Genomic DNA, 18543 nt, shown 5'->3' on the forward strand with positions numbered 1-18543 from the left:
AACAATAGAGTCAATTTCACTCTTGACAGCGCCCTTCCAGTGCCTTGACTCAGAAGAATCCATAGCTTGCCGGAAAGTTAAAGGTTCGTCCTCGATATTGTAAGTGATGAAATCACCTCCAAAATCCTTGACTATTTTGCACGCTTACTTCTCCTTGGTTCCTCTAATTCCTTAGGAATAGAGCTACTACTAGGTTCCGCCCCCACATTTGTCATCTTTTCCACATGATCAGGAATAGAACTTGATGTGTGAGTAGGATCTTCCTCAGAAGTCGTTTCAGGTATTCCAGTCTTCATAGGGTAGACATCCTCAAAGAATGTCGCATCTCGAAATTCAACTATCGTGTTTGCCACTATACCATCTATGTCAGATTTTAACACTAAAAATCTCATAGCTGTAGTGGTTTCAAGATAGCCCAGAAAGATACAGTCAACAGTCTTTGGACCTAGTTTCTTTCTCTTGTGTTCAGGAACAAGCACCTTAGCAAGGCACCCCCACACACGAAGATACTTAAGACTAGTCATCCTGCCTTTCCATAACTCCAAGGGTGTTTTATCCATGTGTTTCAGAGGGACTCTATTCAAAATATGGCAAGCCGTATTTAGAGCCTCTCCCCACATGTATTTAGGCAACCCAGAGTTAATAAACATACTATTAATCATATCTTTAAATGTTCTGTTCTTTCGCTCAGCAACCCCATTAGACTCAGGTGTGTATGGTGGAGTAACTTCATGAACTATACCATTGTTTGCACAAAATTCATTAAAAGCATTACTCGTATACTCACCACCTCTATCAGATCTCAATCTTTTAAGTAACTTACTAGTTTGTTTTTCTACTTCAGTTTTATATATAATGAATTTACTAAGTGCTTCATCCTTATGTCTAAGTAAATAAACATAACAATATCTACTACTATCATCTATAAAAGTAATGAAGTATCTAAACTGGTCCTTGGTCAACACACCACCAAATTCACAAATATCAGTGTGTACTAAATCTAACAAGTCTGAATCCCTAACAACGTTATGAAAAGGTTTCCTTATCTGTTTAGCAGACACACATACCTGACATTTAGAATTCTTTTCTATGGTATATTTTGGAATCAACTCTAAGTTCATCATGTTCTTAAGAGCACCAAAGTTTAAATGACCTAGTCTAGCATGCCATATATTTGAGGATTCAATACAATTAACAGTAGGAATAACATTATTATTCAAACTTCCCAAAACGGGATCCGCATTAATAACAAATAAACCATTTGACAAGTAACCCTTGCCAAAGAATGTACCAGTGTGAATAAGAACTACTTTATTACACTTGAACGAAATTTCAAAACCACTAGAAACTAAACAGCTTCCACTTATTATATTTCTACGCATGTCGGGAACATGATGCACTCTCGTCAGAGATAGAATACGTCCTGAAGGGAACTTCAGATCCACGTTTCCAACTCCATGTACTTGAGCAACACTAGCATTCCCCATCTTCACAGTCAGGCTATGACTCTGTTGATAAGATACAAATAAACTAATATCAGCACAAATATGTACATTAGCTCCAGTATCTATCAACCATTCATTTGACAGATAGGTAGAAAATATCACAGGGTTGTAGGATACATACCGGTCAACGTTGGTTTCAGAAGCCGTAGCCTCACCAACAACCATGTTCACTACAGGCCCACTTGCGGTTCCAAGCACAACATTTGCTTGTGCTACCTCGGTTTTCTTCGCTTTCTTCGTAGGGCAGTCCTTACTCCAGTGCCCAACCTGCCCACAAGACCAGCATGGTTTGTTTGCCTTGGGTTTCTTGGCCTTGTCCTTGTCACTCTTAGGTTTATTACTATTAGCTTTCTTAGCAAAAGCCTTCCTCTTTTGTCCTACAGTTGCTATGTTTACCTTCGAGGTACCGTGTTCAATTGGCATCACATGTCCCTGTTTGGACTTGTGTTGTTCTTGTACCGAGATGTCCAGCATAAGGTTGGTCCAGGTGATCTCTCCTTTCTGTCTTTTCAGGGAGAGAGAGAACTCTTCCCAAGACTTCGGGAGTTTTTCAATCACATTCATCACCTTGAACTTCTCCGGGAGATTCATTCCAGACTCCTTCAAAGCATGCACTATCATCTCGAACTCATGCACCTGCTCAGTCATGGACTTATTGTCCACCAGCTTGAACTCGAGGAACCTTGCCACAGAATACTTTTCTAGACCTTGTGAGTCAGTATTATGTGTCTGGTCCAGCTTCTCCCATAAGAGTTTTGCAGAGTAGGCATCAGAAGAATAGACATCAAACAAAGTGTTTGTTAGTGCCGCCAGAATGGCCGCTCTAGCCACTCCATCCTTCTCAGCCCACTTCGCAAAAGCCTTAACTGTGTCAGCCTTCTCTTGATCCACTACTGGTTTCTCATATTCCACAACCGGCCACAGACCCTTTATAGTCAACCACAACTTCATCCTTTTCTGCCAGCGAGAAAAGCCAATGCCACCGTTGAATTTCTCCGGTAAACCGGTTAGTTCAACAGCTTGTGGGAAACTATAGGTGGTCCAATCAATGGCCCCAGCAGTTACACCCGAACTGCTACCACCACCAACGATAACCTCACTTTCGTTAACCATTATGCTAAATTCTATATAACCAATAATCTCTTCAAGAATGTTGAGAATCTCACTAACAAGTATAGCAACATAGAGGCAAGTGTATAAAGAATTTAACAAGTTTAGGCCAAGACCACAGTTAACAAAACAAAACATGCAGGTAAACAAAATCAGTAACTGAAATAACGAAGAGAGAAAGAAAGATGTACCCGAAACCATAGCTTTCAACAGTGACTGAAATAAAGGTTTACAGATACAAAATGCCAAGAAAATAATCACAGCTGAGTCACCAGGCCTTGCTCGAAGTCCTGGCTGCTCTTGAAGAGATTATTGCCCCCTACCTGCTGCGTTTGGGATGTACGCAATATCTCCACCAGGATAAAACAGCTCGGAGTTTATGTTAACAGCAGCAACAAAACCTCCACTTCGACCAGCACCTCAGTCGCCGGAAAATATCAGCACTTCAGTTCTTGTGGGAGAGAAATGCAGAGAGGTTGAAGAGAAGAGATGAGAATGTAGTGTGTTGTATATTTATTCATTCAGTTTAGCCTCTATTTATAGGAGAGGAAAAATGAAACTGTCAACACACTTAATGTCTGAATTAAACTGCTTCATTAATAAAACATAAAAAACTGATCAGATTTTGAATTCATTAATGAAAAAAATCAAAACTGATCAGCTTTTGAATTTAAATTATTTGTAACAGCTTTTCACATTAACACCCACATTATTATCAGAACTTAAGTTAAGTTCTGATTTAACTCATCAGTACTTAAGTTCTGATTCGACTCATCAGTACTTAAGTTCTGATTCTGATATCAGAACTTGTTAAGTTCTGATTTTATTCATCAGTTCTTAAGTTCTGATTCTTATATCAGAACTTGTTACAGATCAGATTATTTGCAGGTTCAATATATTTAGACTACTTAGCCTATTTCAGAACCCAGCCCAATAATCCAATCACCGATAAATAAATTTGAATTAAAATAATTCTCAAATAAATAAAATCCTCGCCCAGGTCGCCTCGCGTACGCGAGACGCCGAGACATTCGCCCAAATCGCCCTTCGACCCGACCCGGTCCGGTCCGGTCCGGTCCGGTGCGGTGCGGTGCGTGGCGGGGCGCGTGTGTGTGTGTGTGTGCGCGTGAAGCACACAACAACACAATGGACCATCACACACCTTAGTAGTTGTATACTACTCATGTGGGTAATACCATATAAAGCACAAAACCCCCTTTATTTATTTCAATGTGGGACAAACATTCTCAAATTTTCCAAGCTTTTCCAAGCTACTTTCATCTCTCATTTCATATGGATTTCATTAAGAAAATTCTTAAAACCATACATGAAAATTTAAGTTCAAATATCATTGAACAATTTCCAATCATTAGATTTTAGGATTAACATCAAGAACATAATTAAATTAAGTTCTAAAATCCTAATTTTCTAACAATAAGTACAAGTAAACATGGTATTGTTTGTGCAAGCAATGTTTATGTTAATTGCTATATATGCAGAGCAGACTCTATTGGTAGCTTTGGAGCTGAAGTCCTGTAATTTGAAAATATTTATACAGGGTTCTAGCAGTGCTTGCCACTGTCACGCACACTGTGCCTTTTGATTGTTTAAAGTTAACAAATCTTAAAACAAATTGCTCATCTTTATGAAATGTAAGAGCTAGCTTTTTTCTGAAACCGGTGCCTTTTGTTTGAAATGGTGCCACTATCAGCGTTCACCTTGGTCGCCTTACCCAAGGGCCGGCCCCTGCACTTGACAGTGAAGCTTCTATTTGCTTATAACAAAATCCTGATCAAGGCCTCTAACTTACTATAACAAGCTTTTGCAACTACGAAAGCAAACTCTTCCCAGAAACCTTGCTAATTCAACAAAGATATACAGATATTTGTTTCATGGTGTCCTAAAATGTCTTAGAATATGTCCTTAATTAGTTCATATATTATATCCAATAGTTTCCTTGCTCATGTGAGTGGACAGAAGTGATCAACTCTCCCAAAACGTTGGGGTATCAGAAGGAGACTGACAAACTAATTATACAGATATCTCTAAGTTGAATTGAAGAAGATGAGTATAATGTGATTACATTGCAGATGATAATGATGAAGAACTAAAAAATGTATTGATAATGAAAAGTTGTTACAGAATGAACACACAGAGTCTATATTTATACATCCTGACAATATTGTAACTAACTTGAATGACAACTTAGCTGACATCACCATTGGCATGTTTCTTACCAGTAGATATAACATCCCCTCTCAAGTTGGAAGGCTTAAAATAGTCACATACTTGCAACTTGGAACTCAGAGCAGCTAAAGCAGCGGAACCAATAGCTTTAGTAAATATATCAGCTGGTTGAGCAGTGGTAGAAATGTGAGTAGGAAGAAGCAAGCCTTTATCAATATTTTCACGCACCAAATGACAATCAATTTCGATGTGTTTGATGCGTTCATGATATACTGGATTGGATGCAATATAGATAGCTGATTTGGAGTCACAGTGAAAAGGAATGGGAAGAGGAGGGACAACCTGAAAATATTTAAGGACAGCAAGCAACCATAAAATCTCACAGCAAGTGTCAGCCATTGCACGATATTCCACTTCAGCTAAGGATCTAGATAGGGTGTGCTGCTTTTTACATTTCCATGAAACAAGAGACTGACCAAGTAACACACATTATTCAGTTAAGGAATGTCGAGAAACAGGATCACTCCCCCAGTCAGAGTCACAGAAGGCAGTAAGAGACAAAGTGGAATGAGCAGAAAGAAAGAGACCTTTGCCAGGAGACTGTTTGATGTATCGCAAGGTTTTGAACACAACTAACATATGATCCAGACGAGGAGCATTCATAAATTGAGATAAGATGTGGACAGTGTAAGAAAGATCAGGGCGAGTAATGGTCAAATAAATCAAACGACCAACTAGTTGGCGATAAGTAGATGCATTAGCAGTCGACAGCAGAGCTGAAGAATTATCCAGCAAATGATGGTTCTGTTCCAGAGGAATGAGAGAAGGTTTGGCTGTTGTAAGACCAGAATCACGAAGCAAATCAAGAGCATATTTACGTTGATTCAAGTAAAAACCTTGAGCAGACCTGGCCACCTCAATGCCAAGAAAGTACTTGAGTGGTCCAAGGTCTTTAATCTTGAATTGTGTGTTAAGAAACTGCTTGACATCTGTAATGTGTGACTCAGACGAACCAGTAAAGAGAATGTCATCGACATACACAAGAACAGCAAGAAACACAGATGGAGTCTTGAAAGTAAATAGGCTATTGTCACTGTGAGATTGCTGAAAACCATATTTATTAAGAGCCTTCGAGAATTTCACAAACCAACACCGTGGGGCTTGTTTAAGACCATATAAAGACTTGCATAGCTTACAAACATAATCCTGAGGATTAGCCGGACATAAAGTGGACAGAAAGGAGTAGCCAGGAGGAAGATTCATATACACAGTCTCCCGAAGATCACCGTTCAAAAACGCTTTATTTACATTGAGTTGGTACACATTCCATTGTTTTGAGGCAGCAATGGTGAGAAGTAAACGAACTGTGACCATCTTGGCAACTGGAGCATACGTATCATAATAGTCTATACCCAGAGTTTGAGTAAAACCTCGAGCTACAAGCCTAGCTTTGTAACGTTCAACAGTTCCAATAGAGTGATATTTGACTTTAAAAAGCCACTTACAATCAACAATATGTTGATTTTTGGGTTTTAGTACCAAATCCCAAGTGTGGTTGTCCTCCAAGGCCTGAATTTCAGCTTTCATAGCCTTAAACCAGTGAGCATGAGGGGCAGCTTGTTGAAAAGTATAGGGTGTAGGAATAGTGGAAATAACAGCAATGAAGGCTTGATATTTAGGTGCAAAATGAGTATAGCAAAGATGATTTTGGATAGGATAAGGAACAGAACACATACCTGCTGCAGGTGAAGATGTAGACAGAGATGGAAGCCCTACAGTAGAAGATGGTAAGCCAGTGAAATCTTTAAAATGAGCAGGTAATTGTTTAGTCCTGAGAGGTCTAGCACTGACTAAAGGAACAATAGGGTTGGTATTCTCAGTATCAAGTAAGTCATGAGTAGATGGTGAGGGAACTGATGCATCTGAAAGCACAGGGGAATTAGGTGACAACTGAGGAACAGAAGTATCTGAATGATCCGAGGAAAGAGTATTATCAGAAGGCACATGAATTACAGAAGGTGGTGAGGAAGAGTCAGAAGTAGGAGAAAATAGGGGAGAGTCACAAGGAATGACAGAAGATTGAGGTAAAGATGCATAAGGGAAAACTGTTTCAATAAAAACAACATCTCTAGAGTAGACACACTTCTTGGTATGCAGATCAAGAATTTTACATCCTTTCTTCCCAAAAGGATAACCCAAAAACACCCCCTTGATTGCTTTAGACTCAAACTTATCATGAACATTTAGTTTAGTAGCAAAACACAAACAACCAAATGCCTAGAGTTTCATGTAATCAGGAGATTGTTGATACAATAATTCAAATGGAGTTTTGAAATGCAGAGATTTGACAGGTAACAGATTGATTATATGAGTGGCTGTAAGGACAAAATCACCCCAGAATGATGCGGGTAAATGAGACTGAAATTTTAAAGCTCTAGCCACATTGAGAATGTGTTGGTGTTTTCTTTCAGGCTGACCATTCTGTTGTGGTGTAACAGGGCAAGATGTTTGATGTATTATGCCTAAGGACTGAAAATGAGATTGAAGATCAGTATTGGTAAACTCGTTACCATTGTCTGACCTGATTATTTTTACAGATTTTGTAAACTGATTATTAACATAGACAAGAAAATTTTTAACAAGAGTAGGGACTTGAGTTTTAGAAGTGAACAAAAAAACCCAAGTTGCTTTTGAAAAATCATCAATAATTGTCAAAAAATATCTGAAATTATTATGAGTTGCTTGTCTATAAGGCCCCCAAACATCTAAATGAATTAAATCAAATATAGTAGTACTGTGATGAGTGCTAGTAGGAAAAGGTTGTCTATGTTGTTTGGAGAAATGACAGGTATCACAATCAGTAAATGTATGAGAGTGAGAAGGAATAATAGAAATTTTATTAAGAATCATTGCAGAGGGATGGCCCAGTCTAAAATGCCACAATTGTATTTCAGAATCAGAAACAGAATTACAAAGTGGCTTAGCACTAAGAGTAGGTGTAGCACTATTAATAAGAACTCTAAAAGTAGTAGCATCAGCATACTGAAACAAGCTAGGGACTGTGAATTTGTAAAGACCATCCTGTAGGCTACCAATCTCTCTTTCCTTCTTCAAAGTAAGGTCCTGAAAAATGCAAGTAGTATCAGAAAAAACAATGGCAAGTGAAGGATGAGAAAGTAATTTTGCAACTGAAATGAGATTACAATTAAAACCAGGAACACAAAGGACATTGGTTAATAAAATGTCTTTGGATAATTGCAAATTTCCAGAATGAGTAATGGCAACAGATTTTTCATTTGGTAAATACAAGTCAGCCTGCATAGGTTGCAAGTTATGCAGAATATGTTGATGACAAGTAATATGATTTGTGGCTCCTGAATCAAGGATCCAGGTAGTAAACTGAGAGCTGTCAGGAGTGACAAATGAATGCACAGTTACAACTGAACAAGAATAAGTATTATTAAATGGACATATATCAGTACCAGTCATTTGAGCTGCAGAAGAATTGGTATTCCAAGTATTTGTTTGCCTAAGAGAGTCTTGAATCATTTTTGATAATTGTTGACACTGAGCATCTGTGAAGAGCATTGTAGGTTTCTCAGAAATATCAGTAGACACTTCTGAAGAATGAGAGATTGTAGAGACTTGAGCTGTTGATTTGACAGCAGCAGAAACATTCTTTCGAGGTTTAGGCTTGGGCTTGCCATAAAGCTTATGCCAATCAGGATAACCATGCAAACAAAAACATTTATCTCTAGAGCGACCAGCTGTGTGACAGTAATCACACACTACATCAGTATTAGCTTTTTTCTGAGAACCTGATTATTGACCGGTATTATTCCTAAACTTGGAAAGATTGTTGTACTTGACAGTAAGAGCCATACTGTCAGCTAGAGGAGATTGACCAATTTTAGCAAATCCTCTTTGAGATTCCTCTTGCAATAGCAATGAAAACACCTGACTGAGAGAAGGCATATGTTGCATCATTAAAAGCTGACCACGCACAGAGGTGTACTCATCACTAAGCCCCATAAGAAACTGACTGAGCTTAAGCATATCTGCATAGTTGTCCAGTTTCTTAGCACTGTTACAAGCACAGTTACAGGATGCACATATGCACTTAGGCATAGGGTTCAAAGTGTCAATTTCAGCAAGTAAAGTACGAAATTTGATAAAATATGCAGTTATACTCATTGAGCCTTGAGTAAGAGAACTAAGCTCTTTTCGAAGATGAAAAACACGAGGAATATTTGACTGTGAAAATCTCACAGCGAGATCGTCCCAAATCTCCTTCGCAGCTGAAAAATATGCAACACTATTACGAATTTCAGTAGTCATGGAGTTTAGCAACCAGGACAAAACCATGTCATTGCATCGTGACCATAACGCATAATGATTAGATGTAGAAAGAGGTTTAGGTAGACTTCCATCTATCATACCTAATTTCATCTTAGCAGATAACGCAATTGATACAGATCTACTCCATTGATAGTAATTCTGATCAGTAAGAAGTTGAGTAACCAGAGGAGTACCTCGATTGTCTGATGTTTGCAAAAAATAAGGATGATTTGCATCAATGATCGTAGATGATAAAGTAGAGATGGAGCCTGAAGTAGTACCAATTGTAGCAGTTGCATAAGAGGCCATCACAGTAATAGATCTGAACACAAAACAGCTCTTAGATTGACAAGTTTAAGAGGTAAGTGAAATGAACACAGTGAGAGAGATTGTAAGCACGAGAGAGATAAGAACAGCGAGAGAGATCGAAATCGCAGAAGAGATTGAAATCATGAAATATCAAAATCTTGAGGAAGATGATAATCAACAGATGAAGATCAGTAAGCAGCAGATAAACAACAAGGAACGATGTAAGGCTCTGATACCATGACAAACTAATTATACAGATATCTCTAAGTTGAATTGAAGAAGATGAGTATACTGTGATTACATTGCAGATGATAATGATGAAGAACTAAAAAATGTATTGATAATGAAAGGTTGTTACAGAATGAACACACAGAGTCTATATTTATACATCCTGACAATATTGTAACTAACTTGAATGACAACTTAGCTGACATCAGCATTGGCATGTTTCTCACCAGTACACTACAACAAAATAGGTCAATTACGACGACCAACTTACGACGGAAAAAAATGTGCGCCCAACTTACGACGGAAAAAGATAAAATGTCGTAATTATTTACGACGAAACCCAAAACCGTCATAAGTTTAGTATTTTATTAATAAAATTATGCACGACACGATTAAACAAAAATGAAAAATAGTTGAAGTTGCGACAATTTAAACATTTCGTCGTAAGTTAATTATTTTTATTAAATTTTAAATTGAAATTGAATAAAAAAATATTTTATCTAAATTTACAACGAAATATTTGCGTCGGAAAAAATCGGATCGTCAAATTTACGACGGAAATTAAAATTCGTCGTAAGTTATCAAAGAGGGAAATTTAACTTTTTCCCAAAAAAATTTGGCGGGAAAATGAAAATCACTTGAAGTTGTGACGATTTGAACATTTCATCGTAAGTTAAATATCCAATTTACGACGGAAATTAAAATTCATCGTAAGTTATAAAAGAGGAAAATTTAACCTCTTACCCAAAATTTTGGCGGTAAATTTGACTTTTCTCAAATTTTTTGCAGATAATAATTTATGACGGATTTCGTCGTAAATTAGCACATGATTTTTGATAATTTTAATTTTTTTAAAAAAATATTTCTTGATCAAACCATATTAATGTCAACATTTATTTCTTTGGGTGTCATTTTAAGAATTTCAGAAAAAATTAATTATTTTGATAAAATAATTTAATATTAAACATTGATTATATAACTAATATATATATATATATATATATATTATCATCCATACGGTTGGATCGATGAAAAATATTTTTAAAATAATCAAAACACAAATTCAGAACTAAACACTAGTTAGTTGTACTAGTCGAACTAATATTTGACTGTTAAAATGATAAAACAAATAAATTTATTTTGATATGAAATTTTGGTTATATCACTAATATATATATATATTGACATCCATATGGCTGGATTGTCAAAAAATATTTCTAAAATAATCGAAACACCAATTAAGGATTAAACCCTAGTTAGTTGTACTAGTCAAACTGACGCTTGACTATTAAAATGGAAAACCAAATAAAACTATTTTGATATGAAATTTTGGTTACATCACTAATATATATCTATTGACATCCATACGGTTGTATCGTTCAACAATATTTTTAAAATAATCGAAACACTAATTCAGGATTCAACACTAGTTAGCATATACTAGTCAAACTGATGTTTGACTGTTAAAATGTCAAACCAAATAAAATTATTTTGATTTGAATTTTTGGTTGTATCACTAATATATATATCTATTGACATCCATAAGGTTGGATCGTTTAAAAATATTTTAAAAATAATCGAAACACTAATTTAGGATTCAACACTAGTTAGATGTACTAGTCAAACTGACGCTTGACTGTTAAAATGTCAAACCAAATAAAATTATTTTGATATGAAATTTTGGTTACATCAGTAATATATATATATATATATATATATATATATATCTAATGGCATCCATACGGTTGGATTGTTGAAAAATATTTTTAAAATAATCGAAATACTAATTCAAGATACAACACTAGTTAGTTGTATTTGTCAAACTGATGCTTGACTGTTAAAATGTCAAACCAAATAAAATTATTTTGATATGAAATTTTGGTTACATCACTAATATATATATCAATTGACATCCATGCGGTTGGATCGTTGAAAAATATTTTTAAAATAATCGAAACACTAATTCAGGATTCAACACTAGTTAGATGTACTAGTCAAACTGACGCTTGACTGTTAAAATGTCAAACAAAATAAAATTATTTTAATATGAAATTTTGGTTACATCACTAATATATATATATATATATATATATAGGAATCCATACGGTTGGATCGTTGAAAAATATTTTTAAAATAATCGAAATACTAATTCAAGATACAACACTAGTTAATTGTATTTGTCAAACTGATGCTTGACTGTTAAAATGTCAAACCAAATAAAATTATTTTGATATGAAATTTGGGTTACATCACTAATATATACATATCAATTGATATCCATACGGTTGGATCGTTGAAAAATATTTTTAAAATAATCGAAACACTAATTCATGATTCAACACTAGTTAACATGTACTAGTCAAACTGATGCTTGACTGTTAAAATGTCAAACCAAATAAAATTATTTTGATATGAAATTTTGGTTACATCACTAATATATATATCAATTGATATCCATATGGTTGGATCGTTGAAAAATATTTTTAAAATAATCGAAACACTAATTCATGATTCAACACTAGTTAACATGTACTAGTCAAACTGATGCTTGACTGTTAAAATGTCAAACCAAATAAATTTATTTTGATATGAAATTTTGGTTATATCACTAATATATATCTATTGACATCCATACAGTTGGATCGTTAAAATTTGTTTTTAAAATAATCGTAACACTAATTCAAGATTCAACACTAGTTAGTTGTACTAGTCAAACTGATGCTTGACTGTTAAAATGTCAAACTAAATAAAATCATTTTGATATGAAATTTTGGTTATATCAAAAATATATATATTTATTGACATCCATACGGTTGGATCGTTGAAAAATATTTTTAAAATAATCGAAACACTAATTCAAGGTTCAACACTAGTTAGTTGTACTAGTCAAACGAATGCTTGACTGTTAAAATATCAAACAAAATAAAATTATTTTGATATGAAATTTTGGTTATATCACTAATATTTATATTTATTGACATCCATACGGTTGGATCGTGGAAAAATATTTTTAAAATAATCGAAGCACTAATTTAAGATTCAACACTAGTTAACTGTACTAGTCAAACTAACGCATGACTGTGAAAATGTCAAACCAAATAAAATTATTTTGATATGAAATTTCAGTTATATCACTAATATATACATATATATATATATATATATATATCTATTGACATCCATTCGGTTGTATCGTTGAAAAATATTTTTAAATAATCGAAACACTAATTCAAGATTCAACACTAGTTAGTTGTACTAGTCAAACTGACGCTTGACTGTTAACATGTCAAACCAAATAAAATATTTTTAATATAAAATTTTGGTTATATCACTAATATATATATCTATTGACATCCATACGGTTGGATCGTTCAAAAATATTTTTAAAATAATCGAAACACTAATTCAGGATTCAAGACTAGTTAACATGTACTAGTCAAACTGATGATTGACTGTTAAAATGTCAAACCGAATAAAATTATTTTTATATGAAATTTTGGTTATATCACTAATATATATATCTATTGACATCCATATGGTTGGATCGTTGAAAAATATTTTTAAAATAATCGAAACACAAATTGAGGATTAAACACTAGTTAGTTGTACAAGTCAAACTCATGCTTCAATGTTAAAATGACAAACCCAATAAAATTATTCTGATATAAAACTTTTATTATCTTACTAATATATATATATATTGACATCCAAATAGTTGGATCTTTATAAAATATTTTAAAAAAATAAATAAAAATACCCTCTTAAGCAGAACTATTAAGAACTCTCTTAAAATATATATTTTTTAAAATTTGAAACAAAACTCTCTTAAAAGTGTTATTAATCATTTATTTTTAAAATGATCTCTCTTAAATACGAAATATTAGTTAATTAAAATTTTAAATGGCGGGACTGCGGGGAGTAAATATTTTTTTTGCTTAGAAAAAAAATTATGTATTTTTAAATATAGACTCAACTATAATTTTAGTTTCATTGACGGAATTGCGAGGAGTAAATATTTTGAAATTTCTAAGTGCCTGTTAATTTGACTATTTTCATTTTCTTCTCCCTGAACCCCTATTTATCTTCTTTATTTATTTTAATATCTTTCTGAAGGCCTTCTCACCCTCACTCTGGCCTCTGTCTTCAAACCCTAGCACTATCGCCACACTCTCCTCTTTTATGAAGCCACTATTTCATTCTCGAAGCCCTAATTTTGATTTATTCTACCTGAATTTGAGGTAAATTGTGTTTGTTTTTTCTCAATTTCATTTCTTATACTTTTTGTAATTTAATTGATACTGATTTTAATTGATGTGTTTGTCTGTTTATTTGTAGGTGTGATAAGTTTTGGAGAAGATGTCGGATGAAGAGAGAGAGGAGGTGGAGTTGGATCTGTCCTCTCCTGAAGTTGTTACTAAATACAAGCTCGCTGCTAAGACGGTTAACAGTGAGTCTCTCTCTCTCTCTATCTTTCTCTCTCTCTCTCTCTCTCTCTCTCTCTCTCTCTCTCTCTCTCTCTCTCTCTCGTGAAACAAAATAAATGTACTGAATCTTCATTCTCAAAATGTACTGATTTGCTTTCTTGATATATATCGTCAGTTTTTTGTAAGGCTATCTTTAAGTAGGCCTGCTATAAGCTTAAACAGAGCAAACGATAATGATTTATTGTATTAATTTATCAAAATAATGCCTAAAATTTCTTTTCAGTATCCTGCAGCTAAAATTTTTTTAAAAGCATTACTAATCATAAGAAGCAGAACAAGTGCATTTCCGCTGCTGTTCTAGTGACAACATTCCCACTTTTATTATTGGGAAGAGATTGTCTTTAAAAAATTTATATATTGGATGAAGTAAATCATTTGAATTGAATATTCAGTTGACTATGTGATTGTGGTGGTTGGATTAAGCTCTAATATATTCTAAATCATGAAAATAAACTATTTCAGGAATCACTATAGCAGAATACTTCAGAGATATGGATTACAATGTTCGTATGATGGCAAATTCAACATCCCGATGGGCAGAAGCTTTAAGAGAAATTTCAGGGCAATTGGTAATTACATACTTAAATTTGTGCATGTAAATTCAATGTAGATTGTTTCAGGAAAGTTTCAACAACTTTTTCTTTGATTTTCATCTTAATGTGATGCATTAATCTGCTATCGCAGAATATAAATAGCTGTTTTTGTCAACAGAATGAGTACAATTTAACTTTTTATCTCTGTGATCATGGGAGTTGAAGACTTGACGATACTCGAAGAAATGTGGAGAGACGTTGATATTGTTGTTAACATAGCTACTACAACTAACTTCGACGAAAGGTCTCTATTATCTTGTACCTATATTGCTCATTTCGTTATCAACTTTTTTAATATATGTATAGATATATTATATGTTATTGCTACTCTCTCCATTTCTTATTAATTTTATTTCTATTTCAGAAACTAATTTATACTACTCTGAATAATATTAAATAGCTTATAATTTCCTTGTCGACGTACATGTGATGCTTAATTTCATAATATATACGTACGAATAATCACTAGTCTATATGTATATAGGTATTACTATTAACTTGATTGTTGAAATGTTGGATATAGGTATGACATTTCACTAGCTCTCAACACATTTGGAGCAGAACATGTATACAACTTCGCCCTCAAGTGTAGCAACATGAAGTTTCTTCTGCATGTATCCACTGGTAATTAACTGTCTGATGAGTAATTTTCAATTTCCTATAATGAGTTACATCTGAAATACCTGTATTGATGGTCTGCAGATTGTAACTAATGGTCCTCCTATTGATTTAAATTAGAAAAAAGTTTACGAGACTGATTTATTTATAAATGTAACGTATGATTGTTGCAGCATATGTTTGCGGAGAAAAAAGTGGACTCATAATGGAGGATCCGTATAAAATGGGGGAGACACTTAACGGAGAAGGAGGACTCGATATTTACAAAGAGAAGCAAATAATTGAGGATGCACTCTCTCAGCTCAATCACGAAAATGCTTCCAATGAAACTATTACCCTAGCCTTGAAGGAGTTGGGGATTTTAAGGTAATTTACGTAATTTGCTTAAATGTAGGTCACCAAACTGTAGTCAATTAGTAGGGTAGCTTACGTTAGAGTCATTATTATATTTTCTTGAGGAATAAATTAATTAAAATAGAGGGGAATAAAATGTCGTCGGCCAAGCGCAACAGTGACAGATGAAAACATTAGTATGTCTTTACTATATTGTACTTATTGGTTATCAATACATGAAGAATTAAATTTTATAACCATAAAAACATAATATCCTGCCCAACGTCGAGGAGAAAGATCTCTCAAATATATCCAACAATTATTGACTGCGATTCGTATATACGATAAGTCCCCAAGTTACATAATACTTCTAGCCTTCTAGGAGTATATATTAGCATTGCCACAGTATATATAATTCACAGCCTAGCCATCAAAAAAAGTAATTATTGGGTGTGATCATTTATGCTGGAATATTCGTGCCTCTAATGTTTTCGAGAAGCATGTTTGCGTTGTTGGAGAAGTTCTGGCTGTAGGTGTCGCATATTTCTGTGTTCTCTGTTCTGCTGTGTGTGTGTGTGGTGTGAATGTGTGGGTGTTTGGGTGTGTGGGTGTGTGTGTGTGTGTTCTTGGGAGGGTCATTTTTTCTTGGGTAGAATTATTGGGTTTGGTGGATTCCCAAGGGGGTTTTTGAGGGGTCTGCTTCTCTGTTGCTTGGGAAGTTGGGTGTGTGGTGGTTTGATTTAGTTGGTGTAAGGAGAGGAGGGTGCGATGTCTCTGGTTTTCGAGGGGGGAGTTTTGGTTTAATGTTTTTAGTGGATTTAGGCATTCTGGAGCTGGGTTTTTTGAGCATTGACTTGGGTAGTTTTTTGCGTAGGAGGGGGGTTGGTTTGAGTGTTCGAAGAGATTGAGGGTTAAGGGTAATTTTAGGTCGGGTGCAGGAGTCGGAGGTAGCAGTTTTTGGAGCTCTCAAGCTGGGTTCTGTGTGTTTTGTTTCCAAGAGTTTGCGAGCAGCTGGTTTTCGGGATGGGATTGCTTGGTGTCTAAGGTGTGGTGCTGTAATCTCTGTGGGTTTTTGAAGACTTATGCGGCTTTGGTTCTTCAGATTGGGAGGCCCTGGAGTTTCACTGGTTTTCCAGTAAGCACAATCTGGGGATTTTATTTCTGGACCTGCAGATTTTGTGGGTGGAGCTCCCGTCTTTTTCTGATTTCCTTGGATTTATTTCGAGGTCATTCTTTGCTTGACACTTGGAGTTCCAGACATTTTTGGTTTGTTTTTTAGATGGTTTTGGTTATGTTTTGGGGCCTCTCTTTTGGTTCTATTATTGGTTGTATATCTATTTTCTTTTTATGCTAGTTTTTTGTCTCTTAGAGGCTTGTTCTGAGAGATGAGAATTCTAGCATTTCTCTTTGTATATTCTTTCTCTTATTATATTTTACGAGGCTAGACCTCATTTACCCAAAAAAAAATTGTAAAAATCCAGTTAATTTGTGATTACGGAAGAAAATTCATAGATGTTTCTAAATTTAGATTTATTCAATTGTGTGGATGATTGCTTGTTATTTGATTTTGGTTTCGGATTGAGCTATGATTGTATGTAGATCGGTATTTGTGATTGTACATGTTTATGATCAAATTTGAAATCCGAAAAGGCTGAAAACTGGAAAATCAGTATTTGGTTATTCTGGAAAACAAACTCACGACAGTTGTTCTTCGTATATTCCGTCGTAATGTAGACATTTTCATATTTATTTTTTTGAATTTTCATTTTCCAAGCTTGTAGGCCCCACCCTCTAAAATACGACGTTTTTTCTGTCGGAAATTTCTAACTTACGACGCATTTTTCCGTCGTAAACTTATGTTTTATCTTATTAAAAGTGGGTCCTGTAAAGTAATATCCGACGTTTTTCCGTCGTAAGTACAAAACTTACGATGTTATTTTTCGTCGTATTTTGGTATCTTACGAAGAAATATTCCGTCGTAAGTAGATTTATTATTTTATTGAGTATGTGGGCCCCTACTTTCTAACTTGCGACGCAATTTTATTTTGTGACGAAAAAACGAACTTACTACTCGACAAAAAACGATGATTTTTTTCCGTCGTAAATGACTCAATTATGACGATTTCAGTTCAAAAAAAACCGTCGTAAATGGCCAGATTTGTTTTAGTGGTAGATACAACAGAGACCTTAATTTAACCATGTAGTGCGCTAAGCAGAAGCACACGATTGGAGAGTCAAATCCTGGATTAATATCTAGATTCTAGAAGCAATTTCTGTAACAAACTTGGCACTCCGTAGATGTTTAAACGAAACAATCAGAACATAAAGTCAAGCTCCATCTAACTTTTCTTAGAACCGGCCCCCCTGTCTTTAATATTTGTAACAGACTTTAATGAAATTTGAGTGAAAGCGGGGAAGATGAAGTTAAGATGATGAAAGTATTTGTGTACGAGATGGATGGAAGAGAGGATTGAAATGTAGCATGAGCGTGATTAGTCAAATGGGTGTGGTGTGGCCACCGCGATCCCTGTGTCGCCTGATAACAACTGAGCCTACCGTGTGCATGTCCACATCTTGCAGTCTGATAGGTTTTAGATATCATTTTTCCAAATAGATTCATAAATAAGTTGTAATAATAAATAGACAATCACTACAAGAAATTCGGCTAAATTCGACCGAATTTTTTCGGTCGAATTTAGCTAAATTCGACCGAAAAATTCGACCGGCATTGTGTTGGTCGAACAGAGGCTGGTCGAAAATGACAAATCCGGTCGAATTTATCTAAATTCGACCGCCCTAAATTCGACCGACTAAATTCGACCACCCTAAATTCGACTA

The 18543-nt window shown here is 34.9% G+C and overlaps 2 protein-coding genes across 2 annotated transcripts; one reads left to right on the top strand and one right to left on the bottom strand.

The window, feature by feature from the left end:
• Nucleotides 1-1244: 1244 nt before the first annotated feature.
• On the bottom strand, nucleotides 1245-2114 carry LOC141706088 (uncharacterized). The gene is made up of 2 exons (XM_074508921.1): nucleotides 1627-2114; nucleotides 1245-1508 (listed from the first exon to the last, which is right to left on the bottom strand). Exons 1-2 carry the CDS (start codon nucleotides 2094-2096, stop codon nucleotides 1496-1498), a joined length of 483 nt encoding a protein of 160 aa, XP_074365022.1. The 5' UTR covers nucleotides 2097-2114; the 3' UTR covers nucleotides 1245-1495.
• A 12792-nt stretch (nucleotides 2115-14906) lies between these two features.
• On the top strand, nucleotides 14907-15742 carry LOC141693714 (fatty acyl-CoA reductase 3-like). Its single transcript, XM_074498877.1, has 3 exons — nucleotides 14907-14998; nucleotides 15278-15378; nucleotides 15546-15742. Exons 1-3 carry the CDS (start codon nucleotides 14907-14909, stop codon nucleotides 15740-15742), a joined length of 390 nt encoding a protein of 129 aa, XP_074354978.1.
• The last annotated feature ends 2801 nt before the right edge of the window (nucleotides 15743-18543 follow it).

The sequence above is a fragment of the Apium graveolens genome, chromosome 2 (assembly GCF_009905375.1).
Source record: "Apium graveolens cultivar Ventura chromosome 2, ASM990537v1, whole genome shotgun sequence".
NCBI lineage: Eukaryota > Viridiplantae > Streptophyta > Magnoliopsida > Apiales > Apiaceae > Apium > Apium graveolens.

Bases quoted from the DNA above. Each gene is read 5' to 3' on its own strand.
- LOC141706088 (XM_074508921.1), bottom strand. From the start codon at position 2,096: ATGAATCTCCCGGAGAAGTTCAAGGTGATGAATGTGATTGAAAAACTC.
- LOC141693714 (XM_074498877.1), top strand. From the start codon at position 14,907: ATGGGAGTTGAAGACTTGACGATACTCGAAGAAATGTGGAGAGACGTT. The intron at 14,999-15,277 runs GTCTCTATTATC...TGTTGGATATAG, and splicing joins ACAACTAACTTCGACGAAAG to GTATGACATTTCACTAGCTC. The intron at 15,379-15,545 runs GTAATTAACTGT...TGATTGTTGCAG, and splicing joins TCTTCTGCATGTATCCACTG to CATATGTTTGCGGAGAAAAA.